The 26,249-nt window shown below is 41.2% G+C and overlaps 1 protein-coding gene across 4 annotated transcripts in view; it reads left to right on the forward strand.

Moving 5' to 3' along the window:
* FNIP1 (folliculin interacting protein 1) overlaps positions 1 to 25,409 on the forward strand; it is a 110,306-nt gene extending 84,897 nt beyond the window's left edge. For all 4 annotated transcript variants that reach the window (XM_033926962.1, XM_033926964.1, XM_033926961.1 and 1 more), the window contains 6 exons: positions 4,519 to 4,688; positions 11,264 to 12,668; positions 15,941 to 16,109; positions 17,351 to 17,548; positions 18,792 to 18,907; positions 20,735 to 25,409. In XM_033926962.1, coding sequence (XP_033782853.1) covers positions 4,519 to 4,688; positions 11,264 to 12,668; positions 15,941 to 16,109; positions 17,351 to 17,548; positions 18,792 to 18,907; positions 20,735 to 20,813 — 2,137 coding nt within the window. In that variant the 3' untranslated portion in view covers positions 20,814 to 25,409. The remainder of the gene's footprint in view (positions 1 to 4,518; positions 4,689 to 11,263; positions 12,669 to 15,940; positions 16,110 to 17,350; positions 17,549 to 18,791; positions 18,908 to 20,734) is intronic.
* The last annotated feature ends 840 nt before the right edge of the window (positions 25,410 to 26,249 follow it).

Here is a 26,249-nt window from a genome sequence, read left to right on the forward strand (position 1 = left end):
CCCAGAGCAAAGCTGTTTGCCCCAAGCACACCCCTCCCCACAAAGCAGCCCCCTTTTCTTCTCCCTGTCTCTCCATGGCCCCTTCTGTCTTCCCCCCCAGAGCAAAACTGTCTATCCCCAGCACACCTGTCCCCTAAATCAGCCACCTTTCCCTCTCCATCGTCCCTTCTGTCTCCTCCCAGCACATCCCTCCCCCCAAAGCAGCCCCCTTTCCTTTTCCCTTTCCCTCTCCCCCTAGCCTCCGGTATTGATCCGCTTCTTACCTTCCCTCCATCCCGGCGTCTTCTGGCCTGCTCCTCTTCAAAGCAGCCTGCGATCGTGGTGGCCGGCTTTAGCGAACCTCACAGGCCGCTCTCCAACCTCGATAGCACGTTCCCTCTGACACGATCCCGTGCGTCAGAGGGAACGTGCTACTGAGGTTGGAGAGCGGCCTGCGAGGTTCACTAAAGCCGGCCACCATCGCAGGTTGCTCTTTAGAAGAGTAGCAGCAGCAGCGGTGGCAAGTGAGGGCAGGACAGGCTGCTCTGAAGAGGAGGACCGGCGGCAGTGGTGAGTGAGGGCGGGAGGTGTGTTCCCTGCTGAGAACGCGGGCAGGGACAGAGCTTGCCTGGCCAAATGGTGAGTGAGGGCGGGAGGAGGGGAGTGGTCAGAATGTTCCCTGCCGCCGGGTTCTAAAATGGAACATGGCCACGGAACACACACCACAGCGGCAGGGAACACGAAACCCTAAGAGCGCATGTGCGCTTATGGTTTTATTATATAGGACGTTTTTGTAATCTGCTTTAGATAAAGGCAAACTAAAAATAATATACTGTTCCAGCTGGCACTGCTCCATCCCGCCTCCCTCCTATCCCCTGGACCCATCTACAGCCTCCCTTTTATGCCCTGGTGGTCCAGAGAACTGGGGCAGGAGCGATGCTCCTATGCTCCTGCCCCGTGCAGACTCATTGTTTAAAATGACTTCTGCAAGTTCCCATGGCAACCTTGCGAGGCTGCAGAGTGTGCAGGGTTGATACGGGAACTTGCATTAGCCATTTTGAACAGCGATTCTGCATGGGGCAGGAACATTAGAGCATTGCTCCTGCCCCAATTCACCTCTGGACCAACAAGGTGTAAAAGGTAGAATGTGGATGGGTCTAGGGGAGGGGAGGGGAGGTGGAACAGAGCTGGCCAGGACAGGATGGGGAGGCTTGCAGTGGATCCGGGAGGGGGCAGGGTAGTGCAGAACCAGGGAGGACTTGAAAATAAACCGAGACTCTCATTTTTGTGGCCCCAAAATCTCGGTTTATACAGTAATTAGGAACTCTGGCCATGTCCCACCCTTGCAAATGGGCACTATACTTGCAGGAATGAAGAAGTAGCATAAGGTTAGAGCATCAGGATAGCCAGAGAAGCCAGGTTCAAATCCTGGGCAAGTCACTTAGATTGTGAGCCCTCCTGGGACAGGGAGATCTAGTGTGCCTAAATGCAACTTGTCTTGAGCTCCTACTGAAGAGATGTGCGCTAAATCCAAATAAACTAGGGGGTCCTTTTATTAAGCTGCCTATGCAGCAAAAAAGTACACACTAAAGTGTTCCTAGTTAGCTTTTCTTTCTTTTTCATGGGAGTGGGTGTTTCTTTGCTAACCTGTTGGCACATCTACATTACCACATACTTACTGGTTAGCATACCATTAACATGGGAGCCTAAATAGGTAAGTGCTCATGCTGTAAGTTTTTTAAAATGCCATTGGTAACATTACTGCATGACTATTTATGAAAATAATTGTTAAAAAGGCTTTTTTTATGGCTACAGTAAAAATGGCTTTAGTGCACCAGAAAGATCCATGTAAGGGCATGGGTAAGGCCAAATTCTTACCCAGCTTAATAAAAGGACTCATGTATTTACATGTACTTTGTTATTTTATGCAAAGGGTCACCACAGTGAGAGAGAGATCAATCAGGTTTTAAGGAAAAGTTGAAAGGAAGGATGTATTATTTTTTGTTTTTAGTGTTTTAAAACTCTGTATTGAATAATTTTGTTTCACTGCAATAAAAATCCTCATTTTTGCTGTATTCTTTATAAGGGCATCCCAAAATGCCTTAAAACCTCAACTGCCACTAGAACACTTTTAAAACATAGGTCAATATTGAATCTAATAAGACTCCTCAAGTATGTCACTTTTACTCTAACCCAGTGTTTGAATGACTTCAGTCAGTGCTGTTGGCTGAACAAATAGCTAGCAGTGACTCATAGAGAAGTCAGGAACACACAGTGAAATGAGAACGGAAGAATGTACTATTGTAATTATTATTTTTAGATGGTGTTACATTTCCATATTTGGAAGTAAATATGTTGTGGACAAAATGCATGTGTCATGTACTTTTCCTCTCCCACCCCCCAAAAATATAGTCTTTGGGGGAGAATCAGCTGGAGTACATAGTAACTATTTCTCCCTTGGTGAGTTCAGCCTCTTCTACTCTATACTGATGCAGCATACACACTTTCCTTCCCCAAATCCCTCAGATGCAACCCCCCGATGCTTTGCTTCAGCCTTAACTGTCCTGCCCCTCCTCCCCTTACTCCTAGGCCTTAGACTTGGGCTTGAAGACACATTCCAGCCTTACCAGGCACAGTCATCTCATGCATTAAACCCTGCAATCCTTTTACTTTTTTCCTTATCCCTTCCTTCCCAACCAAGTTGGCTGATTCTCTTTCAAGGTACCCAACAGTATAGTTCTCTTTTTCTTTCCTCCCCCTTCCCCCTCCGACTGGACTGTATCACTGCCCCTGGAGGCCCAGATGAAGGTGATGATAATAATAGTTTATATACCGCAGGACCGTGAAGTTCTATGTGGTTTACAATGATTAAAGAAAAAATGCTACAAATTTGAGTAGAACTTACATAGTTGGAGATTGGCAACTAACAGTTTATGAGATCAGTTGTTGTGGGAGAGATTGTGCAGATCAGTTACCTAGGTACTTCAAGAACAGATATGTTTTTAGGTGTTTCCTAAATTCCCCATAGTTATTTGCATGCATAAGTAATCTTTCCATGTCTTTGCCCCATAATGCTGCTTGATAAGAGAGAAGATGTTGATGGTGTCTCTTAAATTTACATCCTCTAACCCAGGGGTAGGGAACTCCAGTCCTCGAGAGCCGTATTCTAGTCGGGTTTTCAGGATTTCCCCAATGAATATGCATGAGATCTATTTGCATGCACTGCTTTCAATGCATGTTCATTGGGGAAATCCTGAAAACCCGACTGGAATACGGCTCTCGAGGACCGCAGTCCCCTACCTCTGCTCTAACCAGTGGGGAGACGAACTTCAGATGTGAGCTTCTCTTATGTCTATTGGTTGAGAAGGAGAAGAGGTCAGTTATATATTTAGGGGTTAAACCAGATAGTACCTTAAAGCAAAAACATCCCAGCTTAAACTTTGCACGTGGCTCCATCGGTAACCAGTGCAGGAGTTGGTAGGAAGGGGTTATGTGATCGGACTTCTTCAACCTGAAAATCAACCTGACTACCGCATTCTGCATCAGTTGTAGTCTCTGCATGTTCTTCTGGGAAATTGCCAAATGGGAGATATTACAGTAATCAAGATGGCCTAGTACAAGGGATTGTACTAGAATTCTGAATGATGAAGCATCAAAGTATGCTCTGATGGACCAAAGCTTCCAGAGGGTAAAAAAAAGCCCTTTCAAACCAAGGAGTCCACTTGGTCTTTCAGGTGATGCCTCTAATTTCCCGCATCAGACTGCTACTGCTTGCTCCTCCTGGTTTGCATCGTTGAGGGAGACACTGTTATCTGCTTTTCCCTGTCTACTGACTGAGAAAATCCATTTACACCAGGCAGGCAAATAAGTGGAATTTTACAATTCTGCATATGAAAAAATATTTTTATGCTCTTCAGAATAAGAATAATGGAACTATCTTTCAAAAGAAAATAATTTTATTCATGTAGTACAGTTTCCTTATCTTTTTTAATGTTGAAAATCCTTTTAAAAAGATCTAAATTATTGTGTTCAGTGGTACATTTATTGCTTTGCATCTAGAGGGCTGCAATTTCAAACCTTACAATCCCCCATTGGAAGCTTTAGACACTGGAAGATTACTTCAGAAAGAATCATGTCCTCACACTTTAAGTTCTGTGTCATCTATAACTTTTTCCAAAAGTCAATAGTTTCAGGCTATAGGGCTATCTGAGTCCTAGTCTGATATTATGGAATGTGGGATAGGTCTGTCATACTGTAAGAAATATATATGACACTATACCAGGAGTTCTCAACTCAGTTATTGCAAGGTTCAAGTCCCCAATTGATGTAACTTGGTTCTCCTCTGCACTACCGAAGTGTGTGGTTTTCTTTTCTTTTTTTGTGGAAATATTTGCAGGATTTTCTATTCTAAAGCCATATTCTGTTCTTTCCTTATGAACTGTATTATACTGCTATTATTCTGATGCTAAATTTTGTAAGTGGGGAGGAAATTTTAATTCCATGTTTTTTCTAAAAAATTGTTTTAATTTTAATTTTCAGATTTCTACCAGCCCTTCTGACTGCAGTCCTAACAAACCATCTTGCCTGGGTCCCTACTGTCATGCCCAATGGACAACCCCCCATAAAAATTTTCCTGGAAAAACACTCCTCACAAAGTGTGCATATGTTGGCCAAGACTCATCCATACAACCCACTATGGGCACAGCTAGGTATGTTCAGAAAACATCCATATGTGTACATGACTTATTCCCAAATATCATATTACAGTTCAGTTTGGCCTGTTCAGATGCATCCAGATATAGTTGTGACTTGTTTTTTGAGGCCTGCCTTCTGCTGTCTGTGTCTGCTAAGAACAAGTTCCGTAAGTTGAATTTGTATGTAACTCAGTTCATGTGAGAATCTGTGTGTATTTATGTTCTCCTGTATAGTATACAGTCTATAAAAACATTAAAGAAACAGTCCTCAAAGTACTGTGGTTTAAATAGAAAGAAAAGATAATAGATGTCACTTATCCTGGTCTTGAGCTCTGCCTTCCTTCTCTTCCTCCGAAATCGTTTGCCTCCAGACCAGACCTTTCTTCTTCTCCACTGCTCCCCTATGCCTCTTCACCTACACCAGACTTTTTCTCTCCTGCTCCCCTGTGCCTCCAAACCTTCCCTTTCCTCCCCCCATGCCCTAGCATCTCTCCTCTCCTTCACTTCCCTTTCTCCTTCCCCCATGATCTAGCATCTCCTCTCCTTCCTTTCCCCTTCCTCCCTCCCTCCTTCTATCCCCCCTGCTCTAGCATTTCTGTCTCCTCTTCCCTCCCTCCCATGCCCTGGCATCTCTCCCTCCCCTTGGTCTGGTATCTCTTTCTTTCCTTCCTTTCCCTCCCTTCCCCATGGTCTACCATTTATTTCCTCTGCTCTCCCTTCCCCGGTCTTCATTCTCCCTCCCTCTCTGTCCCCAATTGGGTGCAGCATTTTTCTCCCCTCTCTCCTGGCAGGACCTGGCAGAAAGGAAGGCCCGATGCTGGCAGAGCACCGAATTGGGAATGCTGCTACTGTCGGAAGAAGTTCATGATGCTGGCTACACCCAGGGTGGACCGCTTCCCCCCCCCACCTCCTTGGTACACACTGTTGTTCTGGCCATTTCCTTCCACCCAGTCACACTTCTATTCACAAAGCTGTGGCCACGGTTCCTACATATGCGGCCTATGGCTGACCCAGAAGCTTTCCCTCTTTCAGCAGAGGGAAGGCTTATGGGTCAGCTACAGGGAGCGAGCAGAAGCTGCTGTTCGCAGCTTTGTGAAGAGAAGTGCGGCTGGGAGGAGGGAGCCGGCCAGAGAACATAAACACCCATGGGAGGGAGGGATGCATGAGTTTGGGGGACAGAGCAGAGGGAGGGGACTGCTTGGGGCACGTTCGGACACAGGAGGGAGGAAGAGGGTTGTGTTGGAACATAGAAGGGAGAAGCAGACCCCAATTCATAAGTACGAGTCCGACATAAATCGGATGTTCTTAACCCAGGGACTGCCTGTATTGGAGGTGCTGTTGAAGCTGCTCTCATAGCCCTTGGAGATGAGTGTCTAGTCTTGTAAAAACAGCAATACTTAATGAACAGCTATAGGGTTCTTAAGAGCCAAGCTTTATGGTTTATGCCTTAGTCTGATGACTCTTGTTGCAGTGATTTGGGGAAGGGGCTAATAAAATGAGGAGGTATGGTTGAACCCCCCCCCAAAAAAAAATATTGTGCATGAAGGCGTATGATGCCATAACCTAATAGTTCCAGTTAAACTGGAAGCCCAAGTTGCATTGCTGAAGCCCATGATAGATTTTATATCCTGCTATCATCAGCTTAACATAGGCAGAAATGTTATACAGTGCTGCATTGTGTTATGTAACGATTGGGTGTGACGAGTTGGAAGTTATGGAGCAGACATTACTGCCATCTTCTGGCTATTATGGTTTGCATATACTCAAACAGGTGTCAGCATGCAAAGCACATTTCACCAATATTTCTGAATGGCTCATAATGTGCATTATCTAATAGAATTTTGCCTTTTCTTGGAATATCAGTTAATATCATAAACTGTGTACAAAATATATTAATATACACAATTTCTCTGCACAAAAAAAATAAAGCCAGCGTTTGTAATTTTGATGAACTAATAATATATTGGCTTGATTTTAGAACAGTTAAGTGAGAAATATAAAAAATGTATTTTAAGCCTATTTGCCTTTATAGTGTACAAATGGCAACGCTTAATTATACTTACTCTGGAAAACAGGTGTAAATGCATGCATTCACTCTACAGATGTACCCATTTATTTAATAAAATATGTATGTACATCACAAGCTTACACTATTATGCCCAAACTATTCCCCTGGAAATACCTGTATGCAGATTGTGTAATAGGAAGGGTACACTTCCTGTGTGTGTACTACTTTTGCATATATGTGGTTTTAGATTGTATACCGCTCAGATGGCTCTTAGCCGATCAATGGTATAGTAAGTTTTAAATAAACTTGGAAGAACCCTTTGTGTAAAACTGCTTTTATACAAAGTTGGTGGGGTTTTTTATAATTCTTTATTAATTTTCAAATCAAATACAAAAGTGCAAAGAATATATAGTCAATTAATACAATAATCAGCACTTACATCCCCCCCCTCCCTGGATGTGCGTAAAGATCAATTAGGAATCTTCCAACTCTCCGAAATAGGCATAAGCTCCACTGTCCTAGATTGGTTCTCAAATTTCCTACGCTTCCGCTCCTACACCGTTAACACAAACTGTACCTCATCCCCCCCTGGAAGCCGAAATGTGGAGTCCCGCAAGGCTCACCCCTCTCCCCTATCCTTTTCAACATATACATGTCCTCTCTGAAACTCCTTCATCTATCCCCCCTAGAAACTCTCTACTCCTACGCCAACGACATCCTCATCCTCCTCGAGACCGACTCGAACCTCTCTAACCTCACTGAAAACATATCCTCATGTATTACGAACCTCCAATCCTGGGCCCAATCTGTACAAATGAAACTAAATGAGTCCAAAACAAAACTACTTTGGCTTGGCCCTATTTCAGATCATTTACCCACCTCCATCCCACTATCTTCCGGCCCCACTCTCCAGCTTGAGTTTTCAAGCAAAGTCCTAGGCATCATCTTAGACTCCTCTCTCTCCTTCAATGATCACCTCAACTCCCTGGTAAAAAAATGCTTCTTTAGCCTCCATATGTTGAGGAAAGTAAGATCCTGCTTTCATCATTCTCATTTCGCCATCCTCGTTCAATCCACCATCCTCTCTAGACTGGACTACTGCAACTCCATCTATATAAGCCTAACTAAGAAAAACCTCCATAGACTTCAGCTAATTCAGAACGCCGCGGTCAAGCTTATTTTCGCAAAAGGCAAGTTTGATCACGTCTCCCCACTCCTCTCCAAGCTTCACTGGCTCCCAGTATACTCCAGAGTCCTCTATAAATGTGCCTGCTTAGCCTTCAAGATTCTACATGGCATCCTTCCCCCCGTTATCCCACTCCTTTGGAATTCCTCTAACCCACTCTCCTCTAGATCCTCCAAAAAACTGAAACTATCTTTCCCATCTACAAAAGGTATATCCCGCGCAGGAAAACTTGGAACATCCCTCCCCTTTAGAACCACAGAACTCTGGAACAACCTCTCATCCCCACTCAGAAATGCTAGCTCCTTCCAATCCTTCCGTAAACACCTGAAAACTTGGCTCTTTTTAAAAATCTAATCACCCCCCCGTTCTCTAGTACCCTGTCCCTCTCAATCTTCTCAGTCCCTCTCCTATATCCATCTTTGTAGTTCCTTTCCTCTCAACCTCTGTAAACCGTGCCGAGCTCTGCGCTTGCGAAGATGGTGCGGTATACAAACCTAAGGTTTAGTTTAGTTTAGGAATCAAAGGCTTACTTGATTAATTAGTTTTTACAAATTTTGCTAATGGACCCCAAGTTTCTTTAAATTTTTTATTATGTCCCAGTTGTTCAGAATTCATTCTCTCATATCTATAAAATTGACACAAACGAGCTTCAAAAACCCAAGCGAGTGATACAGTATAAGGGTGAAGTGTTTCTGCACACAAAAGAAAAGGGCTTCGGGGTGATCTAATGATCTTGAGGTGGCCAAACAGAAAAGGCAACAGCAAAAGCTAGAAGGATGAGGGGAGAGGGACCTTGGGGTGATAGTGTCCGAAGATCTAAAGGCGAAAAAACAGTGTGACAAGGCAGTGGCTGCTGCCAGAAGGATTCTGGGCTGTATAAAGAGAGGCGTAGTCAGTAGAAGGAAGAAGGTGTTGATGCCCCTGTACAGGTCATTGGTGAGGCCCCACTTGGAGTATTGTGTTCAGTTTTGGAGACCGTATCTGGCGAAAGACGTAAGAAGACTTGAGGCGGTCCAGAGGAGGGCGACGAAAATGATAGGAGGCTTGCGCCAGAAGACGTATGAGGAGAGACTGGAAGCCCTGAATATGTATACCCTAGAGGAAAGGAGAGACAGGGGAGATATGATTCAGACGTTCAAATACTTAAAGGGTATTAACGTAGAACAAAATCTTTTCCAGAGAAAGGAAAATGGTAAAACCAGAGGACATAATTTGAGGTTGAGGGGTGGTAGATTCAGGGGCAATGTTAGGAAATTCTACTTTACGGAGAGGGTGGTGGATGCCTGGAATGCGCTCCCGAGAGAGGTGGTGGAGAGTAAAACTGTGACTGAGTTCAAAGAAGCGTGGGATGAACACAGAAGATTTAGAATCAGAAAATAATATTAAATATTGAACTAGGCCAGTTACTGGGCAGACTTGCACGATCTGTGTCTGGGTATGGCCGTTTGGTGGAGGATGGGCAGGGGAAGGCTTCAATGGCTGGGAGGGTGTAGATGGGCTGGAGTAAGTCTTAACAGAGATTTCGGCAGTTGGAACCCAAGCATAGTACCGGGTAAAGCTTTGGATTCTTGCCCAGAAATAGCTAAGAAGAAAAAAAAAAAAAAATTTAAATTGAATCAGGTTGGGCAGACTGGATGGACCATTCGGGTCTTTATCTGCCGTCATCTACTATGTTACTATGATTTGGGTGCATAAGGATAGAAATAACTAGCAGGAAAAAGGAGGTGAATAGTGCATCTGTGTAAAGTCTCTGGTGTGGCTTCATTTAGAGTACTGTGTACAATTTGATGTGATTAGATTTATTGACTTTATATACCTGTCATTATAATAAGAGTGCTTTACAAATCTGGAGAAACAGGATGGAGTCAGTCCAGAGGATGGCTACTAAAATGTCTGTTTTTAATCATAAAGCTTATGGGGGACAGATTTAGATCTCACTATGAATACTTGGAAGAAAGGTAGGAGAGGAAAGATATGGTAGACACATTTAAATACCTCCATGGCAAATCTGTTTCAAATGATAGGAAGTTCTGTAATGAGGGAGCATAGGATGAAGGTGAAAAGAAATAGACTCAGGAGTAACCTTTTTTTTTTTTTTAACAGAAAGTGTAGTTGATGTGTGGAAAGTCCTCCCAGTGGAGGTGGTGATTGCATCTAGAAATAAGAAACATAAGAAATGCCTGCACCGGATCAGACCATGGGTCCATCTAGTCCGGCGATCCGCACACGCGGAGGCCCAGCCAGGTCTACCCTGGCGAATACCTTAGTTACTCAATGTGTCTTTCAAGAAGATATGCATCCAACTTGCCCTTAAATCCTGGAATGGTGGTTTCCTCCACAACCTCTTCCGGGAGAGCGTTCCAGGCATTCACCACTCGCTGTGTGAAGCAGAATTTTCTGACATTTGTCCTGGCCCTGTCTCCCCACAGCTTCAGTCCATGACCTCTTGTCCGAGTCACCTTCGACAATGTGAATAAAGGTGTTTCCTGTTCTATTTTGTCGAATCCTTTCAGTATTTTAAAAGTCTCGATCAGATCCCCTCGCAGTCTCCTCTTCTCGAGGGTGAAAAGTCCCAGTTTTCTGAGGCGATCTTTGTAGCTCAAATTCTCCATACCTTTTACTAGCTTCATCGCTCGCCTCTGCACCTTCTCCAGTAGTATTATATCCTTCTTTAGATAGGTATTTCTGAATTCAAGTAAGCATAGGACAAGCATAGAGCCTCTTTAAGGGAGAGGGAAGGATAGTAGAGATTAGTAGTCGGTGTGGATCAGCAGACTGGATGAGCTAATTTGTCTATATCTGCCATCATTTTCTGGGTTTGTATGTTTCTGTGAAAATGTGATGTATTAACTGCATCACTTTTATTTTTTAAAATATGGCGTGTTATGGTACACATTCAAAATATTTTGAAGAACCAAGTTACTTTAAGTAGGCCATTTTATGCTTTTTAAATTGTTTTAAGAAAGCATAAAATAGTAAAAAGCCTATTAACAAATTCATCTTGGTGCAGAATTTGAACTCAAGTACAGAGAAGCTATCCGGAGCTCTGGGAAACAAGTGAAAATCCCTATTTTGTAAAAAAAACAAAAACAAAAAAAAACCCAGTCTCAGATAGTCTTCCCTTTTTCCTTACACAGGTTTAGCTCTGCACTGAAGGCCACTTAGTTTTTAATGTTCCTGAACTTAACTAGCCTTAATCTTGAGACTAGAAAGTGTGGTTTTAAGTCTGATATTTTATTTGTATTTCCTTTTTCTCAATTTGTATTACAATCTGGATGTTGATTTTCATAAATTTATTTTTATTCTGCCCGCTAAAGACTCGGCCCAGCAAACAAATTACACTAACTGTCAAATTTTAAAACACATTGAACTTACACTTTATTTTCTGTATTTTAGGAGACTTATATGGAGCAATAGGATCTCCAGTCAGGTTATCAAGAACAGTGGTTATTGGCAAAAGGCAAGACCTTGTCCAGCGGATACTTTATTTTCTTACCTACTTCATCAGGTGCTCTGAGCTACAGGAAACCCATCTTTTGGAGAACGGAGAGGATGAAGCTATCGTTATGCCTGGGACTGTTGTTACTACCACTCTGAAAAAAGGCGAAGTAGAGGATTCTGAGTATGTGCTTATCACAATGCACAAGAATAACAGTTGCTTGTTCAGAGAACTAGAAGAAATCAGAACGCCGAATGGTAACTGTAGATGCTGCAATTGCCCTCTTAATATTGGGCAAGATATAGAAGAGAGTTCAAGAACAGAGACTGAAGAAATCCAAAGCACAGTAGAAAAGCTGACTGAACCTCGTTCTGCGGAATGTAACCCATCTTCTGTCACCTGCCAAGAAAATACTGTTGACGTGAAGCCATGCAAAGATAAATCAGGACCATGTCTGGATACTAGGCTAGAAACAGTGCTTCCCACGATGTCGGCTTCAGCAGATAAATGCAGTTTGGTGGAATCCATTCTAGAACTATCAGGAGTGAGGAACAATGAGGAGTCTCAAGATGGTGGTAACTTGGCTAATAAACTGAGACCAAATGGTGTTGCTGTGGAAAAGAAGCCTCCGGATAAGCTCTTGTCGGCTGCAGTTCCCTGTGTTGCAGGCCAGCCTCAGACAAAGGTGACTTTTCAGATTGGTGACTCCATGTCGCCAGACTCTGATACAGAAACCAGAAGTCAGGCAGTCGTAGAACAAATTAGTAAGCATCATATGATGCCAGTGGTGGAGAAAGATGCAACTGCTGAGCAAGCTTGTGAAACAAAAAGAACTGAGGACCAAATCAATGACTGTGAGACAAAAGAAACAATCCCCAGAGTGGCCAGCAAACTTCAAGATTGCTTAAGCCTCGAATGCAACAGTTTGTTTGAAGAGTATTTTACTGAGAATGGTTCTGTGGAAACTAGGACTATTGATGATATTCCAATGGCAACCCATAAAGACATTTCATATGCTAATGAAAGATTAGACTGTTGTAATAGGCTAAAGACCAGTAAATTGTCCAGTGGGTTTTGTAAATTTATGGACTCTGTTCCTCAAGGTTTATGCAGAAACTGTTATGCTGAGCAGGACCAAAGAGATGAAATCTCTATTATTGTCCCCCATGGGGATAAAGAGAACTTGGAGAAAAAGGTTGCCATAGGAACTGAATGGGACATTCCGAGAAATGAAAGCTCGGACAGTGCCCTTGGTGACAGTGAAAGTGAAGACACTGGTCATGATCCAACCAGACCAGGTATCATCTACTATGGGGGAGGACAAGATGACTGGACAGAAGAAGATGAAATACCTTTTCCAGGGTAAGAGTTTTCAATTGCTAGTCTACACTTAAATAAGTGGCCTCCATATCTCCCACATCTGAAAAGAAACGCATACCTGAAACCAGAAAAGGTATAGAGAAAGGTGACCAAAATGCTAAAATTGACTACAATTGTTAAGAAATGTGGCATATCAAATAAACTAACTGTAAAAGGGATGAAACAGCTTCCTTATGGGAAAGACTAAATTGGTTAGGGCTCATATTTATTTTAAAAATTAATATACTGTTTAAATCTAAGTGGTTTCCAAAAACAAACAAACATATTATAGAACAATAACACCACATAATACATAGATATTGTCTGATCATGCTGTACCTAGAGAATGACACGGTGGCTGTTAGCCGCGGGTAACCCGCCAAAATGGTGTGAAAAAAGAAAGTGCTCACCACGAGTATGGGGACAAGGCCATTCACCACCCTGTGGAGCGGTAAATGGCCTTATCTCCGCAGTTAAAGGAGGGAACACGCGCAGTCACCAATCGCATGCAGCCCCCTCCCTCCTTCCTACCTACCGATCACCACCACATCTATCTTCCTCCCCCCCTTCCCTTTGTGGCGCTTTTTAATTTAATTTGTTCAAGCAGCCTGAGCCTGAAGTTGCATGCTTCTGCGAAAGCTTCTTCTGTGATGCAACTTCCGGTTCTGTCAGAGGAGATGCACGCGACTTCAGGCTCAGGCTGCTTGAACAAATTAAATTAAAATGTGCCACAAAGGTAAGGGAGGGAGATGCACGGACCGCGCGAGGGGTGCTGAAGGGGGGTGGAGAGAGGAAAGGGGGTGGAAAGGAACAGACACTGAAGGGAAATAGGGAACAGAGAGTGGGGAGAAGACGCTGAAGGGAAATGGGGAACAGAGAGTGGGGAGAAGACGCTGGAGGGAAATGGAGAACAGAGAGTGGGGAGAAGATGCTGGAAGGGAAGAAAACAGGGATGCCAGACCAAAGGGGGGGGGGGGGGGGGAGGCACAGTAACAGAGAAAATGGAAGAGGCAGAGAGAAGACAGACAGTAGATGGAAGGAATTGAATGAGGAGAAAATGAGGAAAGCAGAAACCAGATAACAAAGGTAGAAAAAAAATTCTATTTGTTTTATTGTGTTTTTGGTTTTTTTTTTTTTGCTTTAGGATAAAGTAGTATATTAGTTGTGTTGATAAAAATTTATAAACAAAGCCCTGCCAGCTGAACATCTCTTTCTCTAGTTCAGCAGCCAGAACTTTGATTTATAAAATGGCAATTGTACAGAATATTGTTTCTTTTTATACTTTAAGTAAATAAGTTCAGTATAAAACTATTCAAGGCTTGTGTGAATGAGATCAGATGGTTTGCGGGGACGAGGCGGAGATGGGGACAAATTTTTTCCCCGTGTCATTCTCTAGCTCTGCCTAACCACTATGCAAGACGTACTACATAGTTGCCAGATACAGCATTAAGCTGTCTACCTGCCATACATTACATATAAGCATCAACAAATAACTGATTTTAGCAGTCTCTTAAAAGTGCCACAGTCGGTGCATAGTCTTAGATGACCTGGAAGGGCATTCCATAGATTCACACCACCAATCGAAAACATTTTTGCTTTTGTTGCTTCATAATGCACTCCCAATTCTCTAGTTGCTGTTAACTTCATTCCTCCCTCTGACCTCAATAATTCGAGTGGAATGGGATAGATGTAAATAAATTGTTTACTCTTTTAAAAAAAAAAAAAAAGTACAAAAAGTAGTGGACATGCAATGAAGTTACTAAGTAACACATTCAAAACAAATCGGAGAAAATATATTTTCATTCCATACATAATTAAATATTGAAAAAAAAAGTATGATTCTGTGTTTTTTGGACCAACAGTGAGATGAGTCAGTCAGATAAGTTCACTTGGAGTTTTAATTGTGGGGGTGGGGGGGGGGGATTTTATATGGACTATAAAATAAAGGGCAGTGATGAAATTGTGATAACCCAGAGGGATTGTTCTATGGAGATTTGAGCTGTTTTATCATAAAACATTAATATTAAATACATTTAATCTGATAATTGTGGAAATGTATTTGTGAATTCCATAATACATATATCATTTTAAAAATGTTTACTAAATTTGTGTGATGGAATTGAAGACGATTGCCACAGATTTCTCTTTTCCCCAGAATAGCCTTTGCATAAACTAAATCAAATGTTATAAGGAATAATGGGGACTGACGTTCAAAACAAGTTGTGTTCACTGGCAGCTGGTGAATATATAAGTTGCTTATCCATGAATTTTTGGCCACTATATGGGGAATATTGGACCAAAAATCCATCTTAATCAACTTACTGTTCATATACTATGGAGGTCAAGCAAGAGTGGGCTATGAACATTATCCATAGAATTGTAATACAACTGCTTGCTCTCTGGATAAGCCTGTCTAACTGCAGACCTAAACAGATAGCACATGTTCAGTGCTGCTGAATATACACATTAAATGCTGACACTTAATAAGGCCATCGACACTGAAAAGCGGGCCCAGCATTCCTCTGAAGATTTTGTATCATACAATCTGTAGAGAGAAGGATTTATCTAAATATGGTTACATTTGTATTCTTATTGTTTTGCATTATACAAATGTTCAAACATATTTTATTTCTGTTGTGTTTACTGAATTGTATGTCCGACGGAAATGTTAATATTCTTTGTTGCCGATTGGATGAGGACTACCACCAATGGTTTAATGCCCTGTTTTGTTAACTAGCAGGCATTACAAACCATACAGAGAAGTTTCCTTCAGAACTAATCGAGCCTTCTTTCTGGGAAGAACATGCTTGTCTTTTGTCAGCACATATGCATGGATCTTAAAAACAGACAAACAAATCCTAGTCAGAATATCTTGACCCCCTGATATGTTTTGAATATTTGGTGTGCATTGGGCATCAGATACAAAAGTTATTAAGAGAATACACAGGTACCTCATAAGTCTGCCTTCCCTTCGAGTAGACTAAAAAATAAATACATAAATAAAATGTGTTCAGAAAGAATGATTTCTGTTGCAGTTGTGTTCAAATACTTCTGGTCATGCTTTTCCATGTTTAAGAAATTAACTACTAATAACCTTTTACTTTATGATACGCTTGGCCTTTTTTGAAATGGTGTGATATATCGGTCCACTAGCTTGTGTGCTTATCCTGTTCAGAGTCATTGTGTTGGATGTGCAAGGTTGGGATACTTCCAACATCTGTCATCTTGATGGAAATCTGTACCCAATTGCTTACATTTTTCTACCTTTCTGGCAGGTCAAAATTAGTTGAGATGAATTCTGTCAAACCCGGTATTGCCAATTTTGGAAGATCCCTGCTAGCTGGCTATTGCTCGTCCTACGTGCCCGATTTTGTTTTGCAGGGGATTGGAAATGATGAGAAATTAAGACATTGTTTGATGTCTGATTTGTCACATGCAGTGCAGGTAGGTAATTATAATACTTCTGAGGAAGGCTAATTCACCTAATGCTGTAGCCTAAAAACTAGAAATCTTGGAGCCAAGATTAAATTTCTACTATGTTGGAGCTTCCCAAAACTTTGCAGCGGACCCTCAGCCAGTAGGCTTTTAGGATGTCCACAATGCATACTCATGAGAAAGCTGCATATATACTGGGTTTCAACTGGCTCTGGCTGTCCCTATGGCAGGTGTAAAAAGTCTTGCACTATGGTACTACTCACTGTGTGCATCAGATACTCGTTTGGTTTCTCTTTGTACAAAGCTGGATCTGACTCATTGAGGCTTATTGAAACAAATTTTTGTTAGATACTGGTGATCATACTAGAAAGATTGTGTGGTATTCAAACATGTAAATAGAGACAAATATTCAACTGATGCCCAATCTCTCCTGCCAACACCCGTGAATACCCCCCAAATCCCCCCCCACACACACACTCTTCACCGGCAGGAGAGATACCCAATCTCTCCTGCCGACACCCACTGCGAACCCCCACTAATGATTGTGGCAGGAGGGATGCCCAGTCCTTCCTGCCAACACCCGCAACCACCACCCCCCCAAAGTTCACCAGAAGGTGGGATGCCCAGTCCCTCCTGCAGACACCCACCCCCAAAAGTTCACCCCTACCAGGACCCTCCTCCTAACCTGGTTTAGTTGGCCGGCTGGACAGCTCCTGCCTGTGTCCAGCCAGCATGCCTGCCTTCGCTGGAATGGCGTGCCTGCCCCTTCCCAGTGCATCTTGAGATGCACCGGGGAGGGGCCTGATTGGCATAGGCGCTTAAAGCCCCTCGGCCTTAGGCACCTGGGCCAACTGGAATCTTAGGCTCATCTCCCAGTACATTCTGGGATGCACAGGGAGTGGCCTAAGATTCCAGTTTGCCAGATCCCTTAGGCCCCTCCTATGCCGGCAAAGATTGTGGTGGGGTTGGGGGTGTGTGCAGGAGAGACTGGGCATCTCTCCTCCCGCGATTGTTGTGGAGGGGAAAAAGCACACAGGGTCAGATTTCCCTTCCCAGGTTTTCAGGAAGGGGAGACTGCATGCTGATAAAGGTGTATTTAAAAAAAAAAAAATTATTGATTTTTACAGTTTGTGTATAAAATTAACTTACAATCCTTGAATATACAATGCTCAGAAGTACTTGTGTAAATTTTTATTATTTCCTTAACTACAATAATAGTTTTCTGTATTTCTCTTCTCTTTCTCCCTTAGCATCCAGTATTGGATGAACCTATTGCAGAAGCTGTCTGCATTCTCGCAGATGTGGATAAGTGGGCAGTACAGGTGGCCAGTAGCCAGCGACGGATAACAGATAATAAGTTGGGGAAAGAGGTGCTAGTCTCAAGTCTTGTCTCCAATTTGCTGCATTCCACTCTTCAGCTGTATAAGCACAATTTATCTCCAAACTTTGTACGTATTATCAAATTCTGAATTATTATTAAAGTTAGTGTAACTGGTCAGGCCAGAAGGCCATTTGAAGTTTGTTTTGAAATCACTTTCTGGAGAGGACAATTCAAATAATCAACATGGAGAAGCAGCCTTATTACTAGCCGTGGTTCAAGTGTTGGTGCATTTCCTATGGCAAAATTATTAAATGTGCCTTCCTCCCATACCCACCCCCCTCTGAGTTTAATTATGAAAATGGTCTAGTCACTAGACTCTAGTGTTTCCCCACAAAGTTTGATTGAACTAGGTCCAACTGTTAAAATATTATAAAGGAAATACATAAAAGCAGAAATTTGAATAGACATCAGCTTCTCCTTATATCGAATTGCAAAATTCAACATAAGTATCTACTAGAAATTACATAAGTTGTCATTTCTGCAGTTATTTTCCACAATGAGTCTGTATAATCTGTTCTGTCACCTTTCTGCAAGACTCTTGTGGTCACAGAGGCTGCAGCTCTGTGTCAGTAGCTGGTATTGGACTGTACCAACTGGTGGATGGAGCCTGTGAACTCCACAAGCATGTGAAACAGAGGATGAGCGATGAGGTTGGAATGGAGAGGGCCAGATTCTTAAAACTAAAACCTGCCTTTAACGTGCACGCTAAACCAGTGGGGATTTTTTTTTTGGTTGTTTTGCATTTATTCTGTGCATGTGTCCATCGCTATCACCAGTGATATGCACATGCAAATTTAGCGAATCTTCACTACTCTCCACCAACCTCATTTGCATGAGCATTTTTGGGAGAATGACTTGCTTTTTAAAAATCACTACAATAACGGATGTGACAGTGACCCATATTCTAGCCATCAGTGGTTGGTTTGGTAGGGTGGTGAGAATGGGAAGATGGGGGGGGAGTTTTGGAGTTATGTGGAAGAATCTTCTGAATTTTACCAGCTGTCAACTAGCTTCTGTAATAATATTTATAAGCATTAATCATATGTACTTCATTCTCTGAAAGGCATTTCAGGTGTCTTGATTTGAATAATTCTGTCTCATAATTCTCATTTTTCAGTGCAAAAGTGCAGATAATACTTGATTGATAATCTGCTTACGATGTTAAGATAGGCAGAATATAAATATTTATAAATAAGTAAATATTGTGGGGGCAGAAGTAACACATTTGGCAGATAGGCGAGGTGCTGTTTAGATGGAGTTGTTTGTAGTTCTGAGAAGGATGAATGTTGATATGTAATGTCTTTTCACAGTGCATTATGCACCTGGAAGATCGCTTGCAAGAGCTATATTTCAAAAGCAGAATGCTTTCTGAATACCTTAAGGGCCAGACACGAGTTCATGTCAAGGAGCTGAGCATGGTGCTGGGGTAAGGCCTCAAATATACATCTTTTATGTGTGGGATATATTCTCAGGTGTATTTATCTTAAGTGTTTTATTCAGCTAATTCCTTTATATGCTGTCCTTGACCTAAACTTCAGATTGAGTACCACAAGCCTGCAGACTAGCAGCTGTTGGAGTTTGCTAGAACAGGAGTTGACACCACATGTATACTTATGAATAACGTAACTGAAAGCTGAGAGATCTCTTACTAATTGAAAGCAAAATGAATGTTGGTAAGAAGACCAAGCTAATGATAGCATTAACACCGAATACCCCTTAGTATTTTCTTTAAGACAATAAAGTTATCAGCCATACAGTCTCTCATAGTTAGATGCACTAAACAGGATCGGAAGACCGTGTAGGTCCGATCTGATTTTTGGCCGATTTCAAAAGAGCTATTGATGTACTAAAAATTCTGCATGCGAATGATTTGTGCAGAGGTTTGTCATAATCCCCCATCTCTCCTGTCCGATTGATCACTGTGAGCACCGTCGATTGGCTCACTCTTCAAGGTATATGCCAGCAACAGGGAGGGAAGGAAGCCGGCTGAATCTGCTGGACCCACGAGGGAGAGGGGATGAACCCACCGGACCAGCAAGGGGGGAGCTGGAGCTGTCAGCAAAGTAGATGTGGGGCAGAAGGAAAAGGCACAGATGAAGGGCTGGAGGAAAGGGCACAGGAGGGGGTGTTGGGGCTGGAGGAAGGGACACATGATGGGGTGGAACTAAAGGGAAAAGAGAGAGCTACATGATCTGCAGGAGGGGGAGCTGGAGGGAAGGGGAAGAGCTGCTGCACCTGTGGAAGGGGGGCTGCTGGAGGGAAGGTAGAGAGGTGCTGGACTTGTTGGGGGAAGGGCTGAAGGGGAAGAGAAGGGAAAAAGATGCCATACTAAGCAGATGAAGGAAGAGGGAGAGACACAGGGAGTTATCAGAAACATAGGGGAAAATAATGGGCATGGAGTTGAGAATAGGGACAGGGATACAAAGGGATATGCTGCATAGAAGAATAGTATATGGACAGAGGGGAGAAATGTCAGACATGGGAGGGGGTATATGGACACAGAGGGAAAGTGCAAGATGTGGGAGAGAATAGGGACACAAGGCAGTAATGCAGGACGTAGAGTAGTGATGATAAATACAGGGAGATGGACACAGGGGAGATACTGGACAGGAAAGTATAGGGGACCCAGAGAAGGAAAAGATAGGTATACAAAGATGGAAGATGGATGGTGAGCACAGAGAAGAAAAAATATCAAATGAGCAGGAGACCCTGGTGAGTGAGTTAAGAGAAAACAGAGGGAAACAGAAACCAGAGTCTGGGACCAACATGACTTGAAAAATAAAATGACCAGACAACGAAATGTAGAAAAATTTTATTTTATTTTTTATGATTAGAAAATATGAGAACTGAAATGTTTATCCTGCTATTGCTGGTCTGAGATGTAGGTAGGGCCCAGGGCAGAAATTTGGAAGAGGGACCCCAAAGTCCATTACTAGCCCTTGCCGCCTTTAGCTTCCAGCAGGCTTAGAGCTTTCTCTAGCCAGGGGGCAGTTGCCCTAATTGCACTCTTTGGCCTAACACCATTTCAATATAAAATCATAACTACTGTAATCAAAACTTTTGTGGATGGGATCAGACAGAGTTTGCAGGGACAAATTTTTCCCCACGTCTATCAGGAATGTAGACATTTTGATCTGAAAACCAATGGCTCAGAAGGACAAGATCAGCTTTCTTAGAAGTGCTCTTGATGTTTATCTGCAATGTCATTGTGTGGGTTAATGGACTTAAATGTGTTTATCTCATTATGTTTTAGAATTGAATCCAGCGATCTCCCTCTATTGGCAGCTGTAGCAAGCACTCATTCTCCATATGTTGCTCAGATTCTTCTTTAAAATGGCACAAGGTAAAAAGGAAAAAAATACCCTCTGTGTGCGAGCGAAGTGAATGGGAAGACAGAAGCACTGCATATACTTTTTAACTCCCCTGGTCAAAGCAAATTACTCTTCATTTGCTACCATTACCACAGCTGATCTCTAACTGTGTATTATGCAAAACCTTGGAGGCTTATTTTTTTATATTAGCTACATAAACCAAGAAGATACTTCAGCTGCAAAGATGTTAAAGGCCAGAGTCTTTTTAATGCTTTTGACATTTTCTGCAAAGATGCAGAACATTTAAGTATAAAATAACAGTTGCATTGTTCAATAACAAGACTGGACTGTGTCAGCAGAATTTGGACAGAGACAGAGAGGGGGGTGAAAAATGGCTGGAGTTAATGCAGTGTTTCCAATTCTTTGGATGACAGTGGCCCAGCTTCCCATAATTATTTATCTTTTTTTTTTTTGTGGCACCTTTTTTTTAATGATCAAACAACCGGAATGTGGACCTTTCTCACCGGAAAAAGTATTGTGTAAATATTTGTGAAAGATATCGTGTTTGGAAGATATTTTATGTGTATGGATCACATGTTGCTAGAAAGTAACAAACATAAACCCGGAGCTCTCTTTATTACTTGCTTTGCTGTGCTAGATTTGCACCATTGTTTCTACACATGTGTCTAGTTAACGTATAAGAATACGTTAGTCTTGGCAACGGTGTGGTCCGAGAAATCACATGTAGCCCCCGTGTTTCTGTAGTGTAGAGGTTCTCAGCCTAGGTTCTCAGGACACAATTAGCCAGCTAGGTTTTCAGGATAGCCATGTAAATATGCATGAAATTGATTGCATGCCCTACCTCAACTGTATGCAAATTTATCTCATGAATATTTACTGTGGCTATCCTGAAAACCTGACTTGGCTAGGTGTGTCCTGCTGTAATGTATACCAAACCATTAACTATTTCAGAGTGTCCTGCAAGGTTGCTTGTGAGTGATATGTTCTCAGGGGATTCAGGGATACTATTGCCATGAGACAAAACTAACAGGAAGGCGCTTCCCTACTGGCCATGTGCACTTTTCATCAAGTAAATATATCCGTGAAAAAGTATAGAACCATCATACCGAAAAGAAAAAATATATAGTACTTAAAAAAAGATGATAAAGCCTTTTCTAAAAAAAAATAATAAAATTATTTCACTTATGGTACTGAAAACAGCTTTATGTTTAAGAAGAGTCTGGGAGGGGTGTTTAAAAGTGCAGCACTTTCTGTTTATCACATCCTAAGCAGTTTTAGTAACCTCTAGTATTCTTTTTAAGGCACAGGTGTTTAATAGGGCAAAAGTTGAATTTAATGTACAATATTTAAATCTGCTGGGAGAGCATCTGATATACAGTAGAAGTTCCAGCTAAGTAAGACTTGCCCCGATTGCAATTTGGTGATGTACTGAATGTTAACATATTTTGCATACAAATTGCTTTCAGATATTTGTATAAATGAAAAAGGCAGCATTGCCTTGGAAATAACTTGCTTAATATGGCAAGCCTGTGCTGAGTTGGTAGCCAATCTTGGCTCCCTTGTTAGAGGTAGACTCAATTCAAAAGCTAAATTAAAAGCAGAGGTTGAGGGGCTTTTTTTTTTTTTTTTTCCCAATCTAGTAGAAACATTCCTTTTAATATTTCAAGGACTGATATTCATTTAAATCAAGATAACATTACAAAATAAGATCCAGGAATTACTGTACGAAGGCCCTGGCCAAAAAGATTTTTACCCTGTTACTGCTCAGGCTAAGTAATAAAACTTAGATTTTATAGAATTGTAATAGCACTTGTCACCAATTTCTATAATGATTTTGTAAAATTTTCAGACAAGTGTTTTGCCATCTTGTCTATGTACGGATTATACCAAATGTTTTCCAGCTCATTTTAGACTCCATTTACAGAACCGCACTAGCAATTCTCACGCAGCTAATGCAACAAAACCCATTCAATGCCTATGTTTAGTTGCATTTGCTATACAAGGAATCGCTAGCATAGCTTTGTAAAAGCCACCCTTAGATACCTGTTAATTAGTTAATAAAGTCAAAAATCACTCTACAAATGTTCTCTCTTAAGGATGTTTTAGAGTTAATATGTTAGAAGCTATATACTTTGAAGGAATCAAATCCATTTGAAAGAATTGACTTTAGAATTATCTTACAGAGAGCCAGCCGTCCATGGTTAAAGTTTGGGGCCCTTTTCCTAGCACATTCGAATGAAATTAGTGCACAATGAATACTAAGCAGCCCATTGGTATAAAATAGGCCGCTTAGCATTTTGTGCATGCTAATTCCATTAGCACACACTAAGGAAAAAAGTATAATTTGTGTGTTAAGATTTTCTCTACAGATGTGCTTCAAAACTGAACAATTGTTACTGGTGTGTGCTTCTTATGCAGTGTGATCCATACTGATGGTATTTTAATAGACTGTATCCAAAGTTGCATTTTGTGCCATTCTTTTTCCCCTAACTTGCAGATTTTGGGGTACTTTTACTAAGATGCGCGAAACGCTATCGCGTCCATAGACTATAATATTTAGCATGCACTAAAACAGCTAGTGCGCCTTAGTGAAAGGACCCCTTTATTTTTTTCATCTGAACTCAATCCACACACTGCAGCATACTCTTAGAGTTCTGGAATAACTGATGAAAACTCAACTCTAACATTTTCTGTACAAAGATTAGCTGTTAATACTCCCCCAAGAAGAATTCCCTCATTTTGGAGAGAAAAAAAAAAAAAGTTTTTTTTCAGCATGGGTAATCAAAGTACACTCAAAAGGAGATCTTATAACATTCTCACTTTTTTTGTGTCCTGTTTGTGTTGTGATCTATGTAAATTTCCCGAAGTTAGGAGCCACTTGATTCTAAAAAAAAAACAAAACCAACCACCAACCTATAGTAGCTCCTTTTTTATTGATTTTCCTTTGTCATTTCTTGTGCATTGCTGGTAATTGATCTTAGATCTGATGTAACTACTAGTACATGTTGATGGATTAATCTCTCAGCATTCTGCACTACCTCAGTTGAGCTGGGCACGATGTATTCTTTTCCTTTGCTGATTCATTCAACTGGTATTTTGATAATTTTATTGGCAATTTTACAATTACCTATATTTAAAACTGAGATTCTGGTTTCACAAAATACATAATCTTTTTTTTTTTAATTACATGTTTTGAAAGTGTTAGCTGGGTTTGCAGATTTGTATTCAACATTTTGTAACTTAGAATTCAATATGAAATGATCGCATCTAAATTTTTATGAAGGCTTAGAAGATTCAATTTTGTTTCACTTCATAGCTGTTTTAAACAGGTACTGAGAGAGAGAGAGCACGACTGTATATAGAAAGTATACCCCATTAATGTTTAACCCTAGGGTTTGGGTTCTTAAAATTTTTACTACAAGAGTAACAAGCAAATTCTGAATGTTTTATTTATAGAGCTTTGGTTCATGGAAACGTATTACCTTATCACATGAATTCCCTTAGTAGGTGTGCCTCAGTTTGAAACAGTGAAATATTTGCACTACAAAGAAGACATGAAAGGTAATCTGTACCGAGCAGCAGCTATAGCCCTGCAGATTGGATGGGCCTTGCTGTTCTTTAATCAAACTCGTTTACTTTGTTATCCTAGTTTTCAACAGAAAGGGGGAAGTAGGGCACTAAAATCCAGAAGGGGGAAAAAATCCATACACTGATAGCTTCTGTATAAATGTTTTCTAAGCAACTGCTGATAGCCCATCTTCTCCCACCCCCATTTTGAATAGTTGCTTAAAGGGGGTCATTTACTAATGGTATCTGTATGCCACAAGGTCCATAGGAACACAATGGACTCTATAGCCAATAGCAAGATTGTTATAAAAGAACAATCTTTGTAAAGAGAATTGGCTGAGTAACCAGAAACCTACTCAACTCTTGACATTGTCAACTTTCCCATCTACCAGTTGAAGTACAGCAATGTTCAGTCGTTCCTGTTTTTCACCCCAACTCTCAATAGCTGAATACTTTTTAGACCCGAAGTGTGTTTACATTTTCTTTAAAATTATGATGACTGATAGGAATGCAAAATAAGTTGGTCAGCATACTTAACTTTTATGGTACAGACATAAAATACGGCACATAAACCAGGAAAAATGCTTCTCGCAGCAACAAACTATGAATTTTTGTTAGTACTGTAATATGGAGAGCTTTTTTATTGTCACATATTTCTTGGTACACAGACTTAACTGATCTGACACTTTTTGTAATATATTCCCCTACATTCATTAATGTCTTAACTACAGGATAAAATAATAAATGTTAAACTTTCAGATTCACTTGTTTTGGAATCAACTGATGAGATGTATATTCAAGCGTGCAGATCAAATGACAAAATGTAAAAAACAGGATTTTGCATACTTCTTCCTGCCTATTAGATGTAATAGATGTTTTGTAACTATTGCTGCTTTCCCTAAGTTATTTAGATTGTATGTGTAAAATGTACATACCTTTTATTTCCTTGTTTTGTAAATATTTTAAATGTGCACTGTATATTCCTAATTTTAAGGAACCTTTGTGCAATAAATACAGTATGTCAGTTTATTGGCTGATATAAATATTTTCTTATGTTTTTCATGTAAGTATTTTGAGGTCAAGCATATGGAAAGGAGATCCAGATTCTACATTTAGGGGTAGATTCAAGAAAGGGTGCCAAAATTGCAAGTATTCTACAACGGCACATATAGGCACTGAAGTAGTCATAGAATGCTAACACAAATTGGTATTTGAACTCCAAACTTCAGGTGTGAGTATTTATGCCATGCCAAAGGCTGATGTAAATGCACGTGCCTAAATACTTTATATGTAAGAGAGAGAAGACAAAAAAAACCTCATTTGCTCTTCTGAGGCTCCAAAGGGGCATATATCCCTTTGGGCACACCCTTTCAGCCATATGCCTATAGCTGTCAGCTCAGTGGAGCTAATTTTTAAAGAACTAATCCATGGCAATGGATTACGTTGGTGTTTAGGTTTTTGCTAACTAGGGTACAGAATCTGACTCCTCCTCCCCACCCCCAAGCCAGAATTGGTTATATTCTTTCTGCGCTGACCACATATGTCACATTGCATGTATGTTTAACCTGAGGTTCCATCTTTTTCTGTTTTTAGTTAATAGTTGGAATCAACTTTACTCTAACAGTAGATGTTGGCACTGGCATGGATTAATACTGTGATCATGGAAACAAATACCACAAACTTTTACACATCTGGCATTTCTTTAAATGCTGGACTAATGTGATTTGTCACCTGATCTAGAAATGAGTACAATCTATGTCACTGACCTACAATGCACAATTTTGTGTTTTGGTTGCAGCCTTTGGTCATCTACAAAGGAAAGATTAGGATCTTACCTTGGTAATATTCTTTCTTGTAAAAACTCTCTAT

The sequence above is a fragment of the Geotrypetes seraphini genome, chromosome 18, assembly GCF_902459505.1.
Source record: "Geotrypetes seraphini chromosome 18, aGeoSer1.1, whole genome shotgun sequence".
NCBI classification, from domain to species: Eukaryota; Metazoa; Chordata; class Amphibia; order Gymnophiona; family Dermophiidae; genus Geotrypetes; species Geotrypetes seraphini.